Source organism: Lithobates pipiens, unplaced genomic scaffold (assembly GCF_037356315.1).
Source record: "Lithobates pipiens isolate NorthernLeopardFrog02 unplaced genomic scaffold, aLitPip1_a1.2 Scaffold_1, whole genome shotgun sequence".
NCBI classification, from domain to species: Eukaryota; Metazoa; Chordata; class Amphibia; order Anura; family Ranidae; genus Lithobates; species Lithobates pipiens.
The window spans coordinates 17,321,341-17,345,767 of NW_027507685.1; the positions used below are offsets into that span (position 1 = coordinate 17,321,341).

General features: G+C 44.0%; 1 protein-coding gene across 2 annotated transcripts in view; it reads right to left on the bottom strand.

Moving 5' to 3' along the window:
* Positions 1-24,427, bottom strand: part of CHRDL1 (chordin like 1) — a 167,760-nt gene that overhangs the window by 77,897 nt on the left and 65,436 nt on the right. The window contains exons 3-5 of one of the 2 annotated variants that reach the window (XM_077479865.1): positions 21,111-21,223; positions 8,867-8,905; positions 7,368-7,461 (exon numbers count right to left, since the gene is read on the bottom strand). In XM_077479865.1, coding sequence (XP_077335991.1) covers positions 7,368-7,461; positions 8,867-8,905; positions 21,111-21,223 — 246 coding nt within the window. The remainder of the gene's footprint in view (positions 1-7,367; positions 7,462-8,866; positions 8,906-21,110; positions 21,224-24,427) is intronic. The other variant, XM_077479780.1, reaches the window with a different exon arrangement.

The window sequence follows — 24,427 nt, forward strand, 5'->3', positions numbered from 1 at the left end:
AAAAGAATTCTTGTTTGGCCATGTATTAGTGTTCGAACGAACACAGTTAGACCGAATTTTAATGGTTCAAAGAATGTCAGGCAAAATGGTCGGCCCTAGCGCATGTTCACTTTATGAAATCTGGCCCTCTTTGAAAAAAGTTTGGACACCCCTGTGATAGAGTCTCTTGCATTGATACAAAATTAAACACTAAAGCATGAAGTAAAAGAGGAATATTCAGATAATTTATTTCCATGTCAGACTAGAGATTTTGTGGCAGTGATTAATTTCTGCAACAAATCACTAATGCCAACAATCAACAGCAATTTGTCGCTAGAAATGTAATCACTGCAGTTGCTAGCTATTTGTCACAAATAATCGATTTATTGCAGTTACAGGTCAAACTCATACTACATTTTTTTTTTATATAAATTGCTTTCCTTCAGAGATCCGTAATTAAGCCATAATGAATGTAGAGCAATTGTTCCTAGTGAACTTCTCACTGAAATGAAACACTGCACAACCTGATTGGCCAGGACTGTGAAATCCTCCAACCAAACTTAAAGGAGAACCTCCTTTGTCCTCAGATTGGCAGGGCTGAGCTCAAGTGATTCAATTATATTCTATCCAAAACAAAAAAACAAAAAAAAAGTTTTGTCTTACTTGAACCCTTACACTAGCCTATTTCAATGGATTGCTTGGGTAGTATCCAGGGTCTGCATCTGCTGGCTCAGAGATGACACAACCATGTAAATCTGGTTCTTTTTGCAGTTTCCAGTACATGCTTAAAGGGTATTTCCACTTTTGCCACCAAATTGGGATTTGTATTTGTTGTTACATGTGCCCATTCACATGACAAAACCTTAAAAGATATTTAAAAATTGTAGCTTACCTATATTAGATGGTAATTTCTTGTACTTCCTTCAAGAAAAATTCAGTGTATGTATTCTAAACCCTGTGTGTATGCCTTGTAATTGCCTTGTAATTTCTGTGAGGATACAATATGGTTGTCAGTGCACGACCCATAACTGTACAAGTATTTCCTTTGAACCAAATGCTTCATGGTTATTACACAGAGTTGTGAATTATTTTGTTTTACAATTTATTTTTATTTTTGTATTTCCATGGTTATTAAATTGTATACATAGGGATTTGTGTTGATCAAGGCCACAGGGAATGCCCAATAAAAGTGGCCTAGCACTGCAACCCTGTGAGAACTGGCTAATTAACCCTAATCTTTGCTGCTAAAAGATTTAACCATTTGTTAATAATCATCTCATTAGTCGCATTTTGATTTCAGTGTGCTGCAAATGTGGTGACTGCCAAACTGTCAGAGATTTAACAGCCCTAGGTTTAAGAAACAATTGTGTTGGCTCAAACATGTTTATTCTGTTTTCCATGAAACTTATCACACCTCGCATTTCCATAGACATCTGCATTGAATTGTAATTACAGGAACCTGGCAGGAATTCATTAAAGAGCTTGTCAGTGTTGACATATTCTGGAAAGTATATGCTACAGGGCTGTCATCTTTGCCCCTACCTTACCATCTACTGAATCACTGTCCTTTATGTATGTGAATGTAATTTTTCCTGGCACACAGCACACAAATGCATATTCCAAGTCAGGGACTGACTAGTGAAGAAAGAGTACATAGGCAAAGCCAAATAGCCAAAACTACTTATTGGCTGTGGTCATATCACACAACTGAGCTCTATTGCATCTGGTGATTTCAAGGTGGGGAAGGGGGACTGTAATGAAGGGGAGCAGTGTTGCCAACCTACCAGACTGAAATTTACTGACATGACACCCAAACTTTGCTGGCACAACCACATTTTTACTGGCATTTCCAAAAGTTACAAGTGCAAATCTCAGTATTTAGGCCACAAACAAGTACAATATGTAATAAACAAGGTGATTTAAGGTAGATATTAAGGCAAAAAACATGTTTCTTATTTATTTTCCGATATATTAAGTAGTTCACGGACAGGACTCACACAAGAAACTGACTTTCACAGAGACACTGACAGTGTGCAGCAGCCCAGATCACCGACACGACACGTCCCCTCCTGAGTCATAGTGACAATTTATTTCAATGCCAGGTGGTCCTTTCAGTCTACTCCAGTCCAAACAGCATGGACAATCTCGCTCCTGATCCCGCAGACCCAAACAAGAGGCTCCGCCTGCGCCACTCGGCTTCCTTGCACCATGACATCACATGACATGCTAGGGCACCGCCTCCGCCAGTCCAAGCCCCCACCAGTGCCGCCTGAACACATTGTAGCAAGCCGAGCGTCACAGCTTTTACTGCCAAACTTCTCCTGCCACTGGCATTTGCTAGCAGGGGAAAAGTGCCCATTTGTTACTGGCTACCAGGGCCGCCATCAGGGGGGTACAGCCCATACACTGGTAAGGGGCCCCAGCGTCTGGATGGGTAGACTGGCAGGGTTGTGAGAAGGCAGGGGGGGCGGGTGCAAAGGAGCTCTGTGGATGCTCCTGTATGTGTGTCAGTCGGCAGGCTGCTGCTCTGAGCTGAGCTGACATTGGGCTCTTTGCTGTCACCTCTGGCCATTTCCTGCATGTGCACCGCTCTGCATGTGGAAATAAGAGCTGGGACTAGGACCACCTTACAAGTAAGGGCTGCTGTGCAGGGGTGTTGACTGTGTGTGTGACACTGTACATGCCTGTGTGCAGACATCTCAAGTCTCCTGTGAATCGTGGGAGACTCCTGCATTTGGCTGCGGGCTCAGGGACACCCGCAAGCGCCACACGATCTCCCGGCTAGGAGTGCCCACGAGGTGTGCCGAGTGTGACTCATCTTCCCGTGTTGATTTTGTCCCAGCCTGTGTCCCAATTTTCCAGCAGTATGAACATCTGCAGAATGCCTGCCCATAACATTCAATATGTGTTGAGTCCTGAAGCTCCTCCACCTCGCCTCCATCTCCCCCACAGCAGTCAGCAGTGTTCTGCATTACAAGTAAAAAGTGCTCTGTTGCTCCGCCTCATCATCTACCTCTGTCCAACCCCCAGCTCCGCCCCCTCCATACTAAGTGAACTGTAAAGTCCTGTGGTTGCTGCAGAAGGGGGAGGGGTGAGTGTGAGGGGTGGGGGCATGGTGGAATGAACTTGCAGAATGTTTAGGAGAGGGGATGAATGTGTGGGGAGCAAGCCTGGAGCCCTGCTGTGTGCCATTGCAGCCAGCTGCAGCAATTACTGCCATTGTATATGTCACAGCATTGCTAGAGCTGAGGGGCCAGATTAGACTACCTCTACCGTCACTTGACATTTTAAACTGTACCCTCTACCTCTAAGGGTTCTTTCACAAGCCAATAGTGGAGCGGCTGACCTGTGCTTTTTACAGCTCCCTGCTTATGCACCCGAATCTTACCCATCCAGCCACAGCTGTGGCATTTTTACCGAAGTCAGCTGAGTTTGATTGTCAGAACTGCCTGTCAAACTCACCCATTGAGTTTAATGGGTCCACTCTGCAACTGCAAGCCAAACACCTGGCTCACCATTGTGGTGCGGCCTAACAATGTCAAATTGCTTTTCAGCAATTTAAACAGAAAATGAAAACACGCAGCAGGAGGCAGCAGTTGCACTTCCTAATAGCCTGTCAGCTGCTGCTATACCACAGAGGGGTACATATCGCTGCAAATGTGAAAGAGACCTAAACGCTGACACTTCACTTCGCTGTCAATTTCACACTCACCATTACCCAGAACATTACTTCCCATACACCCCCCCGCCCCCCCCCCCCCACACCCAACTTATATCAATAGCCAACTATTTACCAACCCACAGATGACATATTTCATTCATCAAACAATTCCCACCCCCGGCTTACATACCCACTACAGGCCTTCCTACCTTCTGCTGACAGGCTTCACTCCCAGCTTCTTCCTGCCCCCTAATTGACAGACGTTATTCCATAGTCACGTTTTATGCCCCACCTCCCCAGCATCCCTCCCTGGTAATTCCACAGACACCACCACTGAACATCATCATTCCCCAACGGACTCACCTCCACCCACAGACATTATCCACACTGTAATACCCTCCACACTCCTCTCCTGTACATACTGCCCACTGTAATACCCTCCACACTCCTCTCCTGTACATACTGCCCACTGTAATACCCTCCACACTCCTCTCCATACTACCAACTGTAATACCCTCCACACTCCTCTCCTGTACATACTACCCACTGTAATACCCTCCACACTCCTCTTCTGTACACACTACCCACTATAATACACTCTTCTTCTCCTGCATACACATGTGTTTGAACTTCTGGGTGCACACCCTAATGTAATAGGCTGCGCACACCTATGCCACAGACAGAAGAAAGAGCAGCCCGAGTGGCCAAAAAGAGTACGGCCGAATCGGCCACTCAGGCTGCTCTGTCTTCTGTCTGTGGCTGAGTGACAGGCGGATGTGATGATGTCCTCGCCAGGGAATGCCAGTCTGAGCAAGGTGGAGGACTGTAACAAAGTCCTGCCTCCTAGATAGATGGAACACTGATCCAATAATACATTAAATCAGTGTGACATGTATCATAGGAGGCAGGAATTTGTTACAGTTGCTGCCAGGATATTCAAAGCAAATTTCATGGGCACTGGTAAGGCTTTATCCCATGGGCACTGGTAAGGCTGCATTTAATTGCCAATGGTAAGGTTGCATTGGGGGGGGGGGGGGGGGGAGCGGTGCCGGCATGAAGCGTCCCTCCCTGAAATGAGTTTGCCAACTCCCTGAAATTCGTTTTTGCAGGTTGGGATGTCTGCTGTGTGTGTACATGTCTCTGTGTGTGTATATGCCTGTGTGTGTACATGCCTGTGAGTGTCTACATGTCTCTGTGTGTACACATGCCTGTTTGTGTACATGCCGATGTGTGTACATGTCTTGTGTGTGTATGTGCATGTCATATATACACACATGTGAGTTGGGAGCATACAGGTGTGAGGGGGATGAGAGGGTACAGGTGTGAGGGGGGCTGAAAGCGTACAGGTGTGAGGGGGGCTGAGAGCATACAGGTGTGAGGGGGGCTGAGAGCGTACAGGTGTGAGGGGGGCTGAAAACGTACAGGTGTGAGGGGGGCTGAGAGCGTACAGGTGTGAGGGGGGCTGAGAGCGTACAGGTGTGAGGGGGGCTGAGAGCGTACAGGTGTGAGGGGGGCTGAGGCACTAAAGGACTTGGTGGGGTGGCTAGTGGGCATATTTGGTGGGACGGCCAGTGGGCGGGACCCTTGGGAATGTTGGTGGTCAGGCTCTGGGGGCTGCCCAGGCCTAAGGCTGTATAAGGCTCCCCACAATTTCTGATGGCTGCCCTGCCGGTGGCCATGGGGACATGCTGCTGTACAGGAAATTAGCTAGGCTGTATGTGTTGGTGTCTCACAGACACCCATGTGTGTACATGTCTTGTGTGTGTATGTGCATGTCATATATACACATGAGTTGGGAGCATACAGGTGTGAGGGGGCTGAGAGGGTACAGGTGTGAGGGGGGCTGAAAGCGTACAGGTGTGAGGGGGGCTGAGAGCGTACAGGTGTGAGGGGGGCTGAGAGCGTACAGGTGTGAGGGGGGCTGAGAGCGTACAGGTGTGAGGGGGGCTGAGAGCGTACAGGTGTGAGGGGGGCTGAGAGCGTACAGGTGTGAGGGGGGCTGAGGCACTAAAGGACTTTGTGGGGTGGCTAGTGGGCAGATTTGGTGGGACGGCCAGTGGGCGGGACCATTGGGAATGTTGGTGGTCAGGCTCTGGGGGGGGCCCAGGCCTAAAGCTGTATAAGGCTCCCCACAATTTCTGATGGCTGCCCTGCCGGTGGCCATGGGGACATGCTGCTGTACAGGAAATTAGCTAGGCTGTATGTTGGTGTCTCACAGACACCCAAAAAATGTGAGCAGTTTTTTATTATTTTGGATTTTAAACACTTGTTTTATTAAACCTGTTGTGCAATGATCCTTCTCTGGGATTGTCTTATTTCATGCACTGAGGCATAAGAAACATAGGATCCATAGTGGAAATATCGGAGGAGGAGAGTGAAGAGAACGAAACACCACAGAGGGATCACCACTATAACTGTGTGTAGGCTGCCTGATAAGAGCACACTGCACCTGGCGTGTGGAGCAGACACTTACCACTGATTGTAATTTGTAATAAAAAATATATATATATTTTTTTTTTCATTTATTCATTTCTATACGGCATAGTGTTTTATCGTGAAGACATTCATTCCATAATAACGTTAGTTGCATTAGGCACACTGTTGTATTTCATCTAACATCAGTAGAGGTGGAATTCCTTATTATTGGGTATTATACAATATATTAGGAATACCTTTAATTTGGGTATTATACGATTCATATCTTTGTACTTCCTTATATGCTCATATCTTACATTTGTGAAAAGTTACCATTACGCATCAAGTTACGTACATATAATAATTATTAGTATTAATGGTACACAACAATTTTATTAACACAAAGCATACTCACATTTTTTCTGAAGGGTAATAATGGTGCTTCTGAGAATTTCTTTTAAGCCTGGTTCACACTATTGTGGGTGGCTGCGGGTGTGGGAATCGCTGTGATTCCAGCATCCAAAACCACCCGTAGTCAAAACGCGCTGTTAAAAAACGTGCAGGGCTGACATTCATTCTTAATTGCACCACCAAGTATCTAAAAACTCAGCACATTTGCAGGACAGAACTGCAGGGAAATCGCATGGTGCACAAGCACCATGCAATTTCCCTGCGGCTGCATTTTGAAAACGGTGCATGCACCTTTTTTCTGCAGGAAAATGAATAGGCTGCTGTGCCCAGGCAAACACAGACCACAAACATAAAATATGTGAACCAGGCCTAACAGAATCCTGATGGATCTGATTGATTATGTGCAAGTCAGGGAAGCAGCTTTTGCCAAGGCATACTGCTGTTTAAAAACAAACAACACATTTACAAAAGCGCTGTTATCAGCACTTCTCTTCTCAATAAAAAAATGTGGAAAAGTATAAAAAAGCTAGGAGGACAGCTCAGTCACCTGTTGAATTCACATGACCAGAGTGAACTCACTGAGGCAACACAGGCTCCACACTGCAGCCTGCATTTTGTGAATGGGACGTAAAATGTAGGGTGCAGTGTGCATACCCCAGCAGAGTATAATGAAGAACAGATAGCGATATCCGCTCTAGGCTAAAGTCCTAAAAAATAATAAATCCTGAAATCGCAAACATATAGGAACAGCTTTGTAATTAATTTGACTTGACTTATAATGTCTATACTATTTCTAGGAAAGTTTTTATTTTTTTCACAATTGGTCCAGTAGGAATAAATATAACGCTATACTTTAGCATGTCATAGACAGATCAGCATCTTGAGATATGCAATAAATTACCTGGGCATCGTGGGCAGCACAGCTGTGGAACATAAACTGGACTGGCACAGTGCAGACTTGGGCATCTCACTCTACTGCACAAAACATTTCCACCCTGTAACAAAATGATGTGAGTCACTAACATAGTATGCATCATTAGAGGCTTTACTTGGTTTGCCTGCATCAAAGTGCTAAAGAAGCAGTCCTCTGTGACAAATATATGAGCTTTTTTCTGACTATTTCAAAAGTCATTCAAATACTTCTAAAATATATCAACTTAACATAAGCCTGTGCTCTAACAATGTTCAACGTCACATGTTCCTCCAATCCCTGAAGTACAGGGTATATTTATTTAGCGACTGAACAGGTTGTATTACTAAAGGAAACATTCTCCATGTTTATCCCCTTCCCATGGAGCATAAGCAGGCAACATCCGTACCGTTTTTTAGAGTGGGTGGTCGGCTTTCCAGGGATAACAACCGATGCAGCTAAAAGCCGATCGGTTGTTAACCCAGAAGAGCGGGAGGGGGCAACCCTCCCGCCACCTTCCGCCGCTCTTACTGGCCCTCCCGTCCTACCGGGAGACCCTATCCTCGATCTGCCACTTCCGGCGGCTAGAGACAGACTGGCACGAAACCAGAAACAGCTTTGTTCCAGTCTTCTCTCTGTAAACACGGGAGTGACGATACAACGACACTTCCAGTTTACTCGGCTGCCAATGGCGCCGTATTTTAAAAAACATACAATATTCAGAATCGCCGTTTCCGGTGATATGAATACTTTGAAGTGCAAAGGAGGGATTTGGGGTCTTTTAGATCCCCGATCCCTCCATAAAGAGTACCTGTCACCACCTATTACTGTGACAAGGGATGTTTACATTCCTTGTGACAGCAATAAAAGTGATCAAAAAAAAAAAACACAGTGTAAAAAAATAAAAATAATTGAAAAAAAAGAAACTAATTTTAACGCGCCCCCATCCCCGCGCGCTTGCGCAGCAAAGAAAATGCATACGGAAGTCGTGCCCGCATATGTACACAGTGTTCAAATCCCACATGTGAGGTATAGCCGCGATCGTCAGAGCAAGAGAAAAAATTCTAGCACTAGACCTCCTCTGTAACTCTAACCTGGTAACCATTATTTGTTTTAAAAACGTTGCCTATGGAGATTTTTAGGTACCGTAGTTTGTCACCATTCCACGAGTGTGTGCAATTTTAAAATGTAACATGTTTGCCATCTATTTACTCAGTGTGACAACATCTTTCACATTAACTTTACTGTTTCATTTCTTTAAAATTCATGAAAGTCTCTTTTTCCCCAAAAAGTTGCGTTTAAATGACCGCTGCACAAATACCATGTGACATAAAATATTGCAACAATCGCCATTTTATTTGTGAGTTTTTTTTTTCAAATGGGTGTTGGGAAAGGGAAGAAAAAGGAAATACATTTAAAGCATTTAACATTTTCACAACAACATATTCAAATGCTGTACATGTACCACCCAGCTAAACTGACTAACCCACCCAATCTCCGATGAGCTTGACAGTCGACCTTGGTGCATCCTGAAAGAGAGAACACAATATACAAGACAACACTGTACACTATACATTTTTTTTCTTGAAGAGCGAGATTCCACTGCTGCTTCAATGGAACTTCCTTCTTCAAAGACATGTAAAAAAACATTTCTAACATTTTCTAACGACTGTGAAAAGGAAGTTCTTGCTTATTACTGTTTCTTTCCTGCCGACTCATGCCACCTAGTGGTCAGAGCAACTGTAACTACAAGTCTCTCAGTCAGAGCGCTGTGGGCTAAAAGCCTGTAGAACTTGACGTGTATTTCCCTATAGTAACCACCTGCCTAACTACCCCACAGTCCTTGTAACTTGCAGAAAAAACTAAACTGAAGACACAGAGAAGTTCATTTCCTTTTCTGCTAAAAATTCAAAGACTTGACTCCAGGAACAGTTTACCAATAAAACCTCGGATCAGGTAAAGTTAGGTCTTTTTCTTGTGCATCTATGGTAGTGATGAAGTATATGGCACTTTCTTCATCTGGTCTGCATATCACAACTTTGTCACAATAGATATGCCGACCATGGCTCCAATGCAATGGATATCCCAAGGATCATTCAAACATTTCTCGGGTGAAAGATACCTTCCGCAGTATCGTTGTGACACCCTGGGCAGTTTTGGGTGTACGGTGACTCTATGTAGAAAGATTTTAGCAAATTTAACAATTTAGCTTTTTTGTCACAGAAGGAGGGAGGAAAGGTAATGCCCTGTACACACGATCGGACATTCCAACGACAAAATCCATCGGATTGTTTCCGACAGATTTTGGCCCAAACTTCTCTTGCATACACACGGTCGCACAAAGTTGTCGGAAAATCCGATTGTTCAGAACGAGGTGACGTAAACCATGTACAACGGGACTATAAAGAGATCAGTAGCCAATAGCTTGTGTCTCATAATTTATTCTGAGCATGCGTGGCACTTTGTCTGTCGGAATTGTCTACACACGATCGTAATTTAACGATCGGATTTTGTTGTCGGGAAATTTTAGATCCAGCTCTCAAATTTTGTGTGTCGGAAATTCCGCCGGAAAAAGTCCAATGGAGCCCACACTAAATCGGGTTTTCTGACAACACGATCCAATCGCACATTTTCCATTGGAAAGTCTGACCGTTTGTACAGGGCATAAGAGATGAGGGAAGCATGCATGACAATGTGCAGGGGATGATCATCAGATGCATGTCCTCATAAATTTGTATGCTTTCAAATAAACTTGATAAACCTAAATCTCTAATTCAATCACAGGACACATCTGAAAACAACACTTACACATGGATACATAATCTGCCACCACTTCGCTGTCCAAGGACCACGGCTATGGAATGCACTACCAATCAACATCTGCCTGGAAGAAAACCACCAGGCCTTTAGGAAAAAACTCAAGACCTCCCTCTTCTAGAAGTTGGACAACTAAGCTCTTCACAGCGCCTTGAGACGATTCAGTTCGCGCTGTACGCTATACAAATATTTCACTCACTCACTCACTTACAAATTACAGCTCGTGAGAAAGCTCACTCCTGACACTTCTTGTCAGAAAACACTGCTCTTCTGCAGAATGGCACATAGGCTATCACAGATCATGCACCTAACAGGAGCGTGTCCTGATCCATCTTAGCTGCTAGTTCCTGCACCCTGGTTTTGTCTGTGGCATTCTCCTTGTCTGTCTGTCCACCTGCAAGACGATTGATTGTGACCAGTCTCTGAGTGAAGGCTAAACCTGATTTAAGCTAGCCAAGCCTGCAGTCTCATGCTTGTGATATTGTGTTTGTAACATGTTTTCCAAGCTACCTGTTTGTCTGCTCTGCTGTTTAGATTTCCCTGTGTATGACCTTGGATCAGATATCGAGTATTCTCTGAACTCTGCCTGCCTTGTACCTGGACTGTCATTGAACCACTCTGCCTGTCTGTCAACCGCAAGTACTTGTTTGCTTTGCTCAGGTCGCCCCTGCCTCCGTGTGGTAGCCAGGCACTATAGCATTGTGTATACCAGTAGGCCTGCTTGTCTTATGGAAAGGGGGCTGCTATAGGTGAACACAGAACACAGAAGCTAGCTATAGTGTCTGACCTTCTGCATTAGAGGTAAGCATGACAGCACCCTGCTCTCTCTAGCAGTTAAAAGGATAGCAAACACCAATTTCAGTTAAAGTGGAAGTAAAGGCTATGCATCACTTACCACCCCCCGCAGGAGCTGCTTGGTATGTTGAATCCTCTGTTCTGCCACAACTCTTTAAACAGCTCTATCCTCACTGAAACACCTGGTTATAAAAGTTTAAGGCTGCTCACACCTGTATAACTTAAAGTAAATGTAAACCTGATTCATGAAATTTGACCTATCTCTGTAGTGTTGCTGAATATTGGGCAGTCTCTATGAGAAATAACTGCTGATGGTGTTGGGATAAGCACAGTCGATTTCATTTACCAATCCTTGAACACAGCGGGTCTTGTCCAGAGTATTTGGGGCAGTCTGCTGTTCCCAAGAATCTGCTCCCTGGTAGCTCGGTCCTAATGATCAGCTATTCTCAAGGCTTAGTCCCCAGTGTTTAGACTCTAACCGGTTCTCTCTGGCTGAAGCACACAAGGTAATGGGTCCCTAAGTCTCTTGTTCCATCACAGAAAATAACCTTACAATGGCTGAGTCCTCTGGCTCTCTGGGCATGCAGAGCACAACAATGGCAACCAATCTCCACAAAGGCCCTGCTTTCTCTGGTGTAGTGCACAGACCCGAGCAATGGGTCAGCACTCTCTGGCTCTCTGGACTGCACTCCCTCTGTAGCTCAGTCCTCTGTCTCTGGTGTAGGCACAGAACACAGGAGCATGTCCGTACTCCCTCTGGGTCTCTGCAGATAAGACACCAAATGCTCCCAGTAGATTCACAGACGGTTCCCAGTTGCCAAAGACCCAGCTACATCTTAGAATTCCTGGGAAAAGTCTGTGCTCTCCTTCTTCTGTTTGTAGGGAGCACAGAGCCTTATCCATGTCAGGGGATAAGCTGGAGAAGTTTGGTGTGTTTCTCAATACCCATCATGGTCACATTTGTTTGCGGCGCACGAATATTAGTTTATGGAGCATGAATGTTCAATCACTGATGCATGCCACATGCAAAATAACTTGTCACGTTCTGGCCTTTATAAGGATGACAATTGCTCACAGACTTTTCTGACTGGTCTTCAGCTCCCTGATAATCATGTTCCTGTGCGCTTGTTACTTCTGGATTTCCTTTTATTGACCTGGCTTGCTTCTGGACTTCCCCTTTCTTTTCTCCTGGCTCTGACTTTGGCTTGTTCCATGGACCTGTTCCCAATTACCTCTTGTGTATGACCCTGGCCTGCCTCCTACCACGTTCTTGTCTGCCCCTCTGCTTGACCACTGTTCTGACCTTGGCTTAAGTTCCTGATAATGTCTCCTGCCTCATCTTACCTTCTGTGAACTATCTGCACCTCCCAGTGCTTCATCCTAGATAAGCTGCTTTCAGTGCCCAGGGGGCGATAAGCCCCCTGCCCGCAGACCCCGACAACCAACGGCCAGGGTTGTCAGGAAGAGGCCCTTGTCCTCATCAACATGGGGACCAGGTGCACGGCCCCCCATTCCCCAAAGCACCTCCCCATGTTGAGGGCACGTGGCCTGGTACGGCTCAGGAGGGGGGGCTTGCTCGTCCCACCCTTTCCTGACCGGCCGGATAGAGTGCTCGGATAATTGTCTGATATGGACCTAGAGGGGGACCCCCACGCCGTTTTTTCAGCGTAGGGCTTTCCCTTTAACTCCATACCAGGTGACGGGGCCAGCGACGCCTCCTTCGCTGGTCCCGGCTACCTGGAGCCACGCTCAAAATAAGCGGACTTTTCTCCAGCGGGAAAAATCCGTTCATTTCAAAAGTAGTGTTCGATCTATGGAGGTACCAAAGGCCAAATCCACTGGCAGGTGACCTTCCCTTTTGAACATGTGTCTATAAGCGGAACAGCGAGTTGTATCATTCTCTGTACTATTGTAAGCATGTGGACATAAACCAATTCATTTTGTTTCTGACCGAAGTGGAGTTTGGAGTAGAAGACCACTATGCTTTTGCCAATATTTGCTTAGCAGCAGTGAATAAAAATGTCAAAAGACGGTAAAGTTCTTCGGTTTGAGATTTAATAAGGCTTCTAGAGGGTTTTTGGAATGTTTTTTTCCAAATATGGTAAAAATCATTATGTATATATCAGACCAAAATTGTTTTAATTTAGGACACTCCCACTATATATGTGAAAAGGTTCCTTTGGTTGTTCACCTTCTGGACTTTCTCAGTCAGACCGCCACTGTTATTACATGCACTTGTGACTTTGTAAACTGCATGCAACTTTTTTCTCCTGTGTATTATTGTGAAAATTCAATAAACTGTTTATGCAACAACAACAACAACAACAACAAAAGGTTCCAATATCCAAGCAAACTCTAAAGCATTTATTTGAGATAGTTGGTTTAAATTTGGCTAAACGTTGGGGAACCAAATACCATCTCATAAGCAATTTGTAGTTGGATTCTATCACGGCAGTATTAGTAGAATAGTGGGAAGTAGTGTACCAAATTTGTTTTCAATCATCTTTTGTTAGGCTGGATTCACACCTATGCATTTTAGTGCTTTTTGCATTTTGCAGATTTGTACTACAATCCATTCACCATGGTTTCCTATGGAACACGTTCTGTTGTGCAAATCTGCAAAATGCAAAAAGCACTAAAACTGTATAGGTGTGAATCCAGCCTTATAGATTTACCAAGATCTTCTTCCCATTTTGTCATATATGAATGAGGTTTATTTTTTATCAAGTATGGATGAATAAATCATGGAGGGAAGACCTTTAGAAGTAGGATCATGTTGTGAGGTCCTGACAGTTCTCAACTTTGGCCCACATGACCAGTAGAACAGATTACTGACTAACTTAAGTGTTCTGCCTGGCCCTACATGCCCATAATCATCATACAATTTCTTAATAACTGTTCCTCTATGCTTCTCTGGGAGGAACAATTGTCACAATATTTTCAGCTTGTTCGAAAGGCATCTTCAGTAAACTACACTGTCACACAGCTGTAAACGATCCCATGTTTTATGGACTAACTGGGCTTCTGCAGCTACTCAAAACTATGGGAAGCCTCATTCTAAAGCTTTCACAGTTAACCTGCATAGGGGATCTTCTGCTTGTTCTTTCCTCAAGTCTTTCTCTTACTTGAGATAAGTTGCAGTAGAACTTTGGGACTCCAGCAGTGGTGACTTGAATGGCTTCAGCCCCAGTTGTCCATTTAGCTCTGTACTTTATCCTTTTGCACAAAGCATGAGCTCTGTCTGGTTTCAAATTAGTTTACTCCTCCTTGGGAGCCTCTGGGTCATAGAGTCTTCCTCACAAAGCATTAGCATCCCCATTGTTGACTCCAGAACAATGTTAGGCTGAAACAGAACCCAAACAGTGCCATCAACCATCAATGTCCAGTAGCATCCAACTTGGCCATGCTAAGGACATACGTGAGTTGATTGCTGTCAGTTCTAACTTTGAAGTCTGTCCCATACGGGTATTCTTTCAGCTTGTCTACAACTACCCATTTCAGGGCCAAGAATTCTAACTTATGTGTAGGGTAGTTTCTTTCAGATGGGGTAAAACTTTAGTTCATGACAGGCATCAGACTTCCATCATGTTCTTTATATAGTACACCACCTAACCCTTCTCTGCTGGCAACAACTTGCAGTTTATATGGCTTGGCTGGGTCAGCATAGGCCAATACTGGAGCAATGGTTAAACTCCACATCAACTGAATATAAGCCTGTTTACTTTGGTCAGACTGCAGACAGCAATGACACCCCAATCTTTACATAGGCTTTGCTCTCTCTGGTGTAGTGCACAGACCCCAGCAACAGGTCTGCACTCTCTGGCTCTCTGGACTGCACTCCCTCTGTGGCTCAGTCCTCTGTCTCTAGTGTGGGCACCGAGCACACAAGCATGCCTGTGGCCCCATTGGGTCCCTACAGATAATAAACAGATCTGAGTGCTCTGGTTCAAATGCCGGGAAAAGTCAGTCCTCTCCTCCTTCTCTTTTCAGGGAATCCTGGCTATTTAGGTTCACAGCCCCATCCATTTGCATTCTACAGTGTTCCTCTGGGACTACATGTCCCATGAAACCCCTGCCTGTAGTATTATCATCTCCTCTTTACAAGTTCACTACTGCTTCCAGAAGAAAGGGGGATGAAGTGGGTATTCACACGCAGTCCACTCTGCTCACAGACACCAGTGCACAGTGGGCAGAAAGAAAGTCCACAGCACACCTGGCAGGGGGTTTGTGGGGAAGGAGAGGCACAGGAACTCAAAGTAAAATGAGAACTATAGGCAAAACTTTTTTTTTCTCATTTTGGATAGAACAAGGGAAGGTTATGACCCCTGTCAGATTTTTTTTCCCGCCATCTGTGTCCCATTGCAGAGATTTCCCTTCACTTCCTGTCCCGTAGCCAAACAGGAAGTGAAAGGAAATCACTGCAAATTAAGGGAATTCCTTGGGGACTCCCAAGTCACTAGAACTAGTGTTCCCATTGGAAGATTTCCCCTCTATTACTTTTCTGGGGACAGCCCAAAAATTTGGGGTTTTCTTTTACTTTCACTTTTAATGATAATTGTAAACAGTACAAATAGAGAGGGTGAATCTCCTTAATGGTGGCACAGACAGCAATAAAAACCTGAAAGGGGTTCTAATCACTCTCTCCACTATATCCAAAACGAAAAAAAAATGTTTGCCTGTAGTTATACTATAATGATGGATCTACGTTACTTAACTAAATTATGGAGGTTAGATTTAAATTGTGGGACGTGTTTTTTATTAAAAAAAGGTCTTTTTCAAAAGGGGTGTATGTTATTTACAATTACATTTTTTTGGACCTCCTGTTTGTGTAGCAATGTCTCTGATCTGTTTAACACTGTTCTACATTGAATGCATTCTAATTGCATATCTGAATCTGTTTGTATTGTTATCCCTAGTCAGCACTTGTTTAGTAAAGTTCAACTGCGCATTTAGCCAATTCTCCTACCTGTTACGGTCAATGCCTTCCTACTAAACATGTGAGGTGGTCTGCAGGTGCCATTACTGTAGGGAGCTCAGAATATAGGAAATTGAGAGACATTTCTAATTTTGGCAAAGCTACTGAGTGCTAGAATGCATTACTAGCTCGGTCACTGAATGGTAACGCATATTGTTTAAAATTGCTCTAAAAATGGTTCTAAAGTCTAATTGTTTTTTTTTTTTATCTTAATGCATTCTCTTCATTAAGGTTAAAAACTTCCCATTAACTGTTTTCACAACCCCTAAACACTTACCTGAGTCCTCTCTCAATCCAATGCTGTCTCATCTGCAGCTGCACTCCTCTCTCTCCCTGCTCTCACAGGACACACTGATAGCAGCGTGAGCCATTTGCTCCTGCTGCTGTCAGTCAATTCCTGTGAGGAGGGAGCAGCTGGCATGGTGAGCCATGCTGTGTGTGTCCAAAGAGACACTGGCCTAGGAGCATGCCCACAGAGCTGCCTCCTCAGCACACAGCTTGTTGAAGGGGCACTCAGAGAAGAGTCATAGAGGAGAGCACTGGGGATGGGGGAGAGAGAAGATAAGGGGCTGCTATGTGCAATTCTATTGTAAAAAGCACGTAAAAGCACGTAAGCACGTAAGATAAGGGGCTGCTATGTGCAATTCTATTGCAAAAAGCATGTAAGTATGCCCTCTTTTTTATTTTAAGAAAAAAAAAAATGAATAGAATAGGTTTAAGTGATTAACAATAGTGAATCCTTTTTGTTGGGTTAAAAAAGTTACTCAAAAGTTCTGTTGTGGAGGATGTATTAAATAAAAAATATAGGGCTAGTGAAGTGATTTATTTTATGTTCTGTCTGCAATATTTCCTCTTTCCTAGCATTGCCTCTTAACCTGCATTGAGAGAGATGTAAATTCTCAATCCTTGGGCCTAAATGCTGATAAATAGGGATGAGATCAGGCATGTTTGGATCCTACTGCAAACTCACCTGAGCTATCCTGCCAAGAATCTGTCTCTGCACTAGGGTTGAGCCGAACACCCCCCTGTTCGGTTTGCATCCAGAATATGCGAACAGGCAAAAAATTTGTTTGAACACGCAAACACCGTTAAAGTCTAAGGGACACGAACATGAATAATCAAAAGTGCTAATTTTAAAGGCTTATATGCATGGTATTGTCATAAAAAGTGTTTGGGGGCCTGGGTCCTGCCCCAGGGGACATGTATCAATGCAAAAAAAATTTTTTTTAAAAAGGGCAGTTTTTTCAGGAGCAGTGATTTTAATAATGCTTAAAGTAAAACAAAAAAAGTGTAATAGTCCTTTAAATTTCGTACCTGGGGGTGTCTATAATATGCCTGTAAAGGGGCACATGTTTCCCGTGTTTAGAACAGTCTGACAGCAAAATTACATTTCTAAAAAGTAATTTAAAACTACTCGTGGCTATAATGAATTGTCGGTCCAGCAATACATATAAAAGTTCATTGATAAAAACGGCATGGAGTTTCCCCAAACCCCGAACCAAAAATAAAAAAAAAATGTGTGGGGGTCCCCCTAAATTCCATACCAGGCCCTTCAGGTCTGGTATGGTTATTAAGGGGAACCCTTTGCCAAAATGTAAAAAAAAAAAAAAATGGCGTGGGGTCCCCCCAAGAATCCATACCAGACCCTTATCCGAGCACACAATCTGGCAGGCTGCAGGAACAGAGGGGGGACGAGAGAGCGCCAACTCCCTCCTGAACAGTATCAGGCCACATGCCCTCAACATTGGCAGGGTGCTTTAGGGTAGTGGCCCCTCCAAAGCACCTTGTCCCTATGTTGATGGGGAGAAGGGCCTCATCCCCACAACCCTTGCCCGGTGGTTGTGGGGGTCTGCGGGCAGAGGGCTTATTGGAATCTGGAGCCCCCTTTAACAAGGGGATCCCCAGATCCCGTCCCCCCCTGTGAATTGGTAATGGGGTACAAATGTACCCTTACCATTTCACAAAAAAAGTGTCAAAAGGGTTAAAAAACACAAAAGACCCTTCTTCTTTCTGCTTCTTCTTCCATCTTCTTTCTTCTGGTCTTTCTTCTGTGTTCTTCTTCTTCCTCCATCTTCTTCTTCTCCATCTTCTTCTTCATCTCCTTCTTCCTCTGCTCTTCTTGTCTCGCATCTTGCTCCGGCTTCTTCTCCACTCCGACCGCACGATCCGCCTCAGTGGGAGTCTTCCACCGCGTGACGCTTCTGTTCTTCGTATCTTGTTTGTCTATTGTATGGATTCTGACCAAATCCTTTTGGGTGGAGCACCCCCCTCCATCAGTAAGTACCTCTCATTAGTGACCACGTGTGTCATGGTGGAGACCTCATGTTCTCCCATATAGAGGAGTATAGCTCCCATGGTTCAGAGAAGCAGGATCTCCCAATCTATGGATAGCGTAGGACCCACTAATCATGGGGTACTTTGTCGCAGTAAGTTGGCTTAAGCACCATATAGCAATATGGTGTGACCAAATCCCCATATTTTTTTTATAATGTTTTTTGAAAATGTCTAGGTGTTTTTAATATGCCTTGCTGGAGGTAAATGTTAGTTTTGCATGTGTGTGCTGTAATATTTTTGTTGTGTTGTGCTTCTGTTCTTCTGACACTTCTTATATAATGGAGGGTGGGGCTACCCGGTGACCCCGCCCCCTCTGACGCACGGGGACTTCCCTATGGCTTTCCCCATGAGGTCAGAGGGGGGCAGGGTCTCCCTGTTTACGTAAACGAGTGACCCCGCCCCCCTCTGACAACACGGGGAAAGCCATAGGAAAGTCCCTGTGCGTCAGAGGATGGCCCCGCCCTCCGTTATATAAGAAGTGTCAGAAGAACAGAAGCATCACATGGCGGAAGACTCCCACTGAGGCGGATTGGGCGGATGGAGTGGAGAAGAAGCCAGAGCAAGATGCGTGACAAGAAAAGCGGAGGAAGAAGAAGATGAAGAAGAAGATGGAGGAAGAAGAAGAACACCAAAGGAAGACCAGAAGAAAGAAGATGGAAGAAGAAGCGGAAAGAAGAAGGAATTAATAAAGGACTTGTCAAAAAACGTCTCTTGTGTTTTTTAACCCTTTTGACACTTTTTTGTGAAATGGTAGGGGTACATTTGTACCCCATTACCAATTTACATGGGGGGCCAGGATCTGGGGGTCCCCTTGTTAAAGGGGGCTTCCAGATTCCGATAAGCAAGGTGCTTTGGGGGGGCTCTACCCCAAAGCACTCTCCCAATGTTGAGGGCATGTGGCCTGGTATGGTTCAGGGGGGGGCGCTCTCTCGCCCCCCCTCTTTTCCTGTTGCCTGCCAGGTTGTGTGCTCAGATAAGGGTCTAGTATGGATTTTGAGGGGGACCCCAACGCAATTTTTTTTTTAAATTGGCGCGGAGTACCCCTTACTATCCATACCAGACCTGAAGGGCCCAGTATAGAGTTTAGGGGGACCCCCATGTATTTTTTTTTTCAATTTTGGTTCAGGGTTCCCCTGTGGGGAAATTCCATGCCGTTTTTATCAATGAACTTTTATGTGTATTGTCGGAACGACAATTCATTATAGCCATGATGTGAGTACTTTTAAATGACTTTTTTTCCTTTAGAAATGTAATTTTGCTGTCAGACTGTTCTAAACACAGGAAACATGTGCCCCTTTACAGGTATACTATAAACACCCTCTAGGAAAAAAAATTAAAGGAATATTATATTGATTGGGCGGCACAGTGGTGTAGTGGTTAGCACTCTCACCTAGAAGTAAGGTCACTGGTTCAAATCCCAACCACGACACTACCTGCCTGGAGTTTGCATGTTCTCCCTGTGCCTGCGTGGGTTTCCTCCAGGTACTCTGGTTTCCTCCCACACTCCAAAGACATGCAGGTAGGTTAATTGGCTTCTGTCCAAAAAAATGTGCCTTAGTATATGAATGGGGACCTTAGATTGTGGGCTCCTTGAGGGTAGGCACCAATGTGAGTGTGCAATGTACAGGTTTACCTTACCTTACTAACTATGAAACTATTACACTTTTATTGTTTCACTTTAAGCATTATTAAAATCACTGCTCCTGAAAAAACTGCCGCTTTTAAAACTTTTTTTTGCATTGATACATGTCCCCTGGGGTAGGACCCAGGTCCCCAAACACTTTTTTATGACAATGCCATGCATATAAGCCTTTAAAATTAGCACTTTTGATTCCTCCCATAGACTTTAAAGGGTGTTCCGTGGCTTTCGAATTTGCCGCAAACACCCAAAATTGTTTGCTGTTCGGTGAACTGGCGTACAGTATAATTTTCATCCCTACTGTGCACACCTTCAACCATAAGGGGCTGGGGTATTCTCTGTCCTGCAACCACACGTAAACAAGGAACGTATAAACATGCAGCTGAGGGTGCGGTGAAAATGCCTCAGCCGCAAATGATTGGTGCAAGCAAATTCATACCAAAGGACACTTTATGGACTGATGCATTGTTTGTTTTGCTTTGTTAATGCTATATATGGATTGCTATGATATGCTGAGTTTGAAAATTCCTATGCAAACAGATTTAAAGTGACACTAGCACAATAGCATTTGGGAGCGCGGCAGCACACTTTTGAATACAATTTTGCACTTTGATACAACTTTAGAGAGTATGTATAGGTGTGAGTGATCCGCTTAGTAAGTTTTGGAGTCTTATAGCACTCAATAGCACAACATAGCAGCACATTTTTAAATGTTTATTTTTTGATTTTGCCTTGGAAGATGCTTTAGTAATGTATTGACCATTACAGTGATTGCAAAAGTCTGAGATCTTCAAAACTACAGTGGGATGCCATACTGCCCAAGCAATATTCCCATCACACTCATAGATGAGTACTTTGAATGTCTCTAGCACTTTCAATTTTTATACAACCTGTTTGACCATTGCTTTTTTCACAACCGTTTCTATGTGCAAATGTCAACATTTATGTCACTTATAATTAGACAATATAATGAATTTGGATAGTCTAATGTTGCCATTGCCATGATCTGAAAAATATATTGTTTTTTGTTAACAAATCCTGCTAGAAAACCTCATTATGACACTCTGCATTCTCCTTTTCTATTTAGTCAACTATCATCAGATATAGCAGCTGTTTCAGAATTTAAAAACTACTAAAACAATTACAAAACTAAAGCAAGGAAAAAAAACATTACCTCCCGACATAAACAGTTCACACAATATACAAGTCCATAAGGTTCCAGGTAGGGGTGCCATCTTTCTCCAAAACGATATTTTCTGTCTTGGAACACACAGTATGTGTCTGAATCTGCAGGGATGACAGAGGCAGCTTTCAGTTACATCCTTAAAGTTTGGTGCATATCAGTGGTTAAGAGGTGATTTGGCCAGAGTCAAGATTCAAATGCTTGTGACTGGTTTTAACTAGTAAAAGCAATGTACAAGAAGTTAATGAAATATTCGTGTGGGTTATTTGTTCTGTGTCTCTTGGCATTCCAAGAAGAGACTTTAATATTCTAAGTCTCTGGAGTCTGAGCAAGTCTAAAGGGAGCAGTGTTGGTATCAGCGACTATTGGGAATTCCATATAAACCAGACCACAGAAGAATTACCCAACTAGATCTTGAAGTTGGAGGTAACCCCAAAGCTGTCAGCACCTCTGACTGTGAAGTCCACCAATACGCCAAACACTTGGGCTGAAAGAAAACCTTTCATGGTTTGGCAGCTTCTGCTCTAGTCTCATGCCAGGGAAGAAGAGAAAGCAGCTGAAAAGCACAGACTTACACTTGCTACAGCTTAGACTGAGGAATGATATGTTGGTTTACAAACATTAAAGGAAAAGATTACAAGGAAAAAAATAAACATTCAATCCATGAACCCGGTAGATTCTAAGGCTGCAATGCTTTTTTGCATTAGTATATAGAAAATGTTCAAGGCATTCTAAAGATCAGGATATAAAGAAAAGTAAAATTGTTCCATATAAATGTATTTTTTATAGTTGCCCAGTCTGCAAGATGTTACCATTAAAAACAACTATGTAAAGAAAAGTATTTACCGATGACGTCTAGACATAGTATATTTTTACATAGTGACATTGAACCAGCTTGGAACAATATAACTTTCTATATACCATACCTGGCCAATGTCCCTGGATGCTGGAAATCACTGAAATACAACACTGCTTCTTCAGTGATCTCTACTTGCTTCTGGGTCCCATGCGGAGCAGCCAGACTGATGTATTGTACACTAATGTACACAGGAGGTCAGCTGCTCCACAGGGGCACTACTCAGAGAATGCTTTGCATTTTATGAATGAATGGTAAGCATTCTCTGATTGGAGAAGGCGGAGAGCTTAACACACAGACTGCAGGGGTCAGGATAGTGTAACATACAGAGTGCAGTGGTCAGGGGTGTGTAACACATAGATCACAGGCGGCAGGAGTGCATAATGTACAGAGTGCAGGGGTTAGAGTATGCTATGCACAGAGTGCAGGGAGCAGGAGTGCGCTGTACATAGTGTGCAGGAGTCAGGAGTATGTAACACACAGAGTACAGGTGTTAGACGTATGTAGTGCACAGACCAGTGTATGGAGGACAACCAAAATGACCCCTTCCTCACAATATAACCCCCCCCCCCCTACGATGCCCATATGCGATTCTGAGACCACACCATGAGTACAGATCACCCCTTCCCAGCCCACTTGCTGAGTACAAACCCTCTACCCAGCTCCTTCTCATCACAGACTGCACCCTAAGTATAGACCCCTTAGCCATCTTATACTAACTGTTGGATTCAGTATAAACTCGTTGGTGTCAGTCTCAATGATGCGATATCATGGAGAACTGGACACCATCCCCGGTTGGAATGCAACCAGTTAAAACCTCTATTGTGACTTCAGATTAGAGGCTCCCATCTCTCTATGTGGGCTACTCTACATGACAATGATGACTCCGATCTGTCTGTGAGGACAAAAGATGGGCCTAATGAGCAGGAAGGGCGCCGGAGATTGAATCACAAGATGTGACCCCAGTCGGAGCAGTTGCAATTCATGGACAAACACTGCCCCCCAGAGGCCAATTATGGCAGGATGGTCAGAAATATTTAGCCTGGGGGAGGAGACGCCCCAGAGACACTGATTCCTCCACAGGCAAAGGGGGTGGGCAATGGGATGTGGTGTGGATGAGGTGTGTTTATCAAAAAGGGAATGATTGAAGAGAGCTTCCTCTTTTCTCCATCATGAGGACAGCCACGAGGATCTGCTAAGTATACTGCTTGTATTGTATCCTGATTGTATGCTATGTACTCTTGTAATTTCTATTGATACCTTATGTAAGCTTTCTTATTTCCTTGGGAAATAAATGAGATTTGATTGATTTTAGAACGTGTGGTTGGTTTCATAGCTAATTGTTGTAGTATTGTGATATTAACAGTAGCATGCGCTCAGACTGTTAATAGACTATCTAATCTATAGGGACTAGACAAATTAATACATAGCTGATAATAATAATAGTTTGGATTTATCAGTTACTTCACTCACTCACTAGATGAAAAAGAGTCTTCAGATGTAGAGGCAGTTCAGAGTGAGAGGAAGTCCTCTCTTTGACTGTGCCCAGAAACAAGAAAAATCCTCCCTTGGCTATAAACTTCAGCTGTCAGGCAGGCACTGCAGTATAAAATACCATGGGCAATGCAGCTCTGTGAAGCACAAAAAATATTTGGCAGTTGCAGCCTTAGGACCTGGGGCACACCACAAAAGATGTGGGGCACATGCCCTGGGTAGCCGACGCTAGTGATGCCCATGAATGCCTCTTCCTGCTGACCACTGAGTGGTGAAGACTTTAGCTGTGCTGTGTACTGATTGGTTATTTGATCCTGCATGTCTATAGGAATGCCAGCAACATGTTCTTTCATATAAAATCTCAAAATATAATGGCATAGAAAAGCTAATAGCTGTGAGAGAGGGGCCAACAACAGTACGGATCAGCGAGAAAAGGCAACGGATCAGCGAGAAAAGTACACATCTTCACTGCCTGTCAAATACACTCTAAAGAGCAACTCAAACACGGACCAATATTCAGGAGTGTAAAATAGGTGTAAGCAAGCCCTCAAAGTGTCATGGAGTAAAATTTCAGCCTCAGCATGTGTACACCCCTGGCTGCTGCCTCTGCAGCAAAAGGGGGAGCAGTTGAGGGGTGGTAAAAATGCATATTTTTAAATACCACAACTCTGTAAGTTTCTCTGTACCAGAGTACTGCTATCCCCAATACATCAAAAATTTAGACTGGGGAGAGAAATGGAAGCATTGTAAGGCCTTGTTCACACAGGCTTCAGCTTGTATATGAACAATGTGTGCAGCAAGATTTTACAAAGCTTTTGCAAAGCAAAAGTGTGAACAAGGTTGCATTGCTATCGATATGTTTGGGTGAGTTTATAGCATGGATGTTTAATTGTTTGATTTTAAGACCATGTGCTGTTGTATAAGCTAAGCCTCCCCTATTGATATATAAATTAACCCG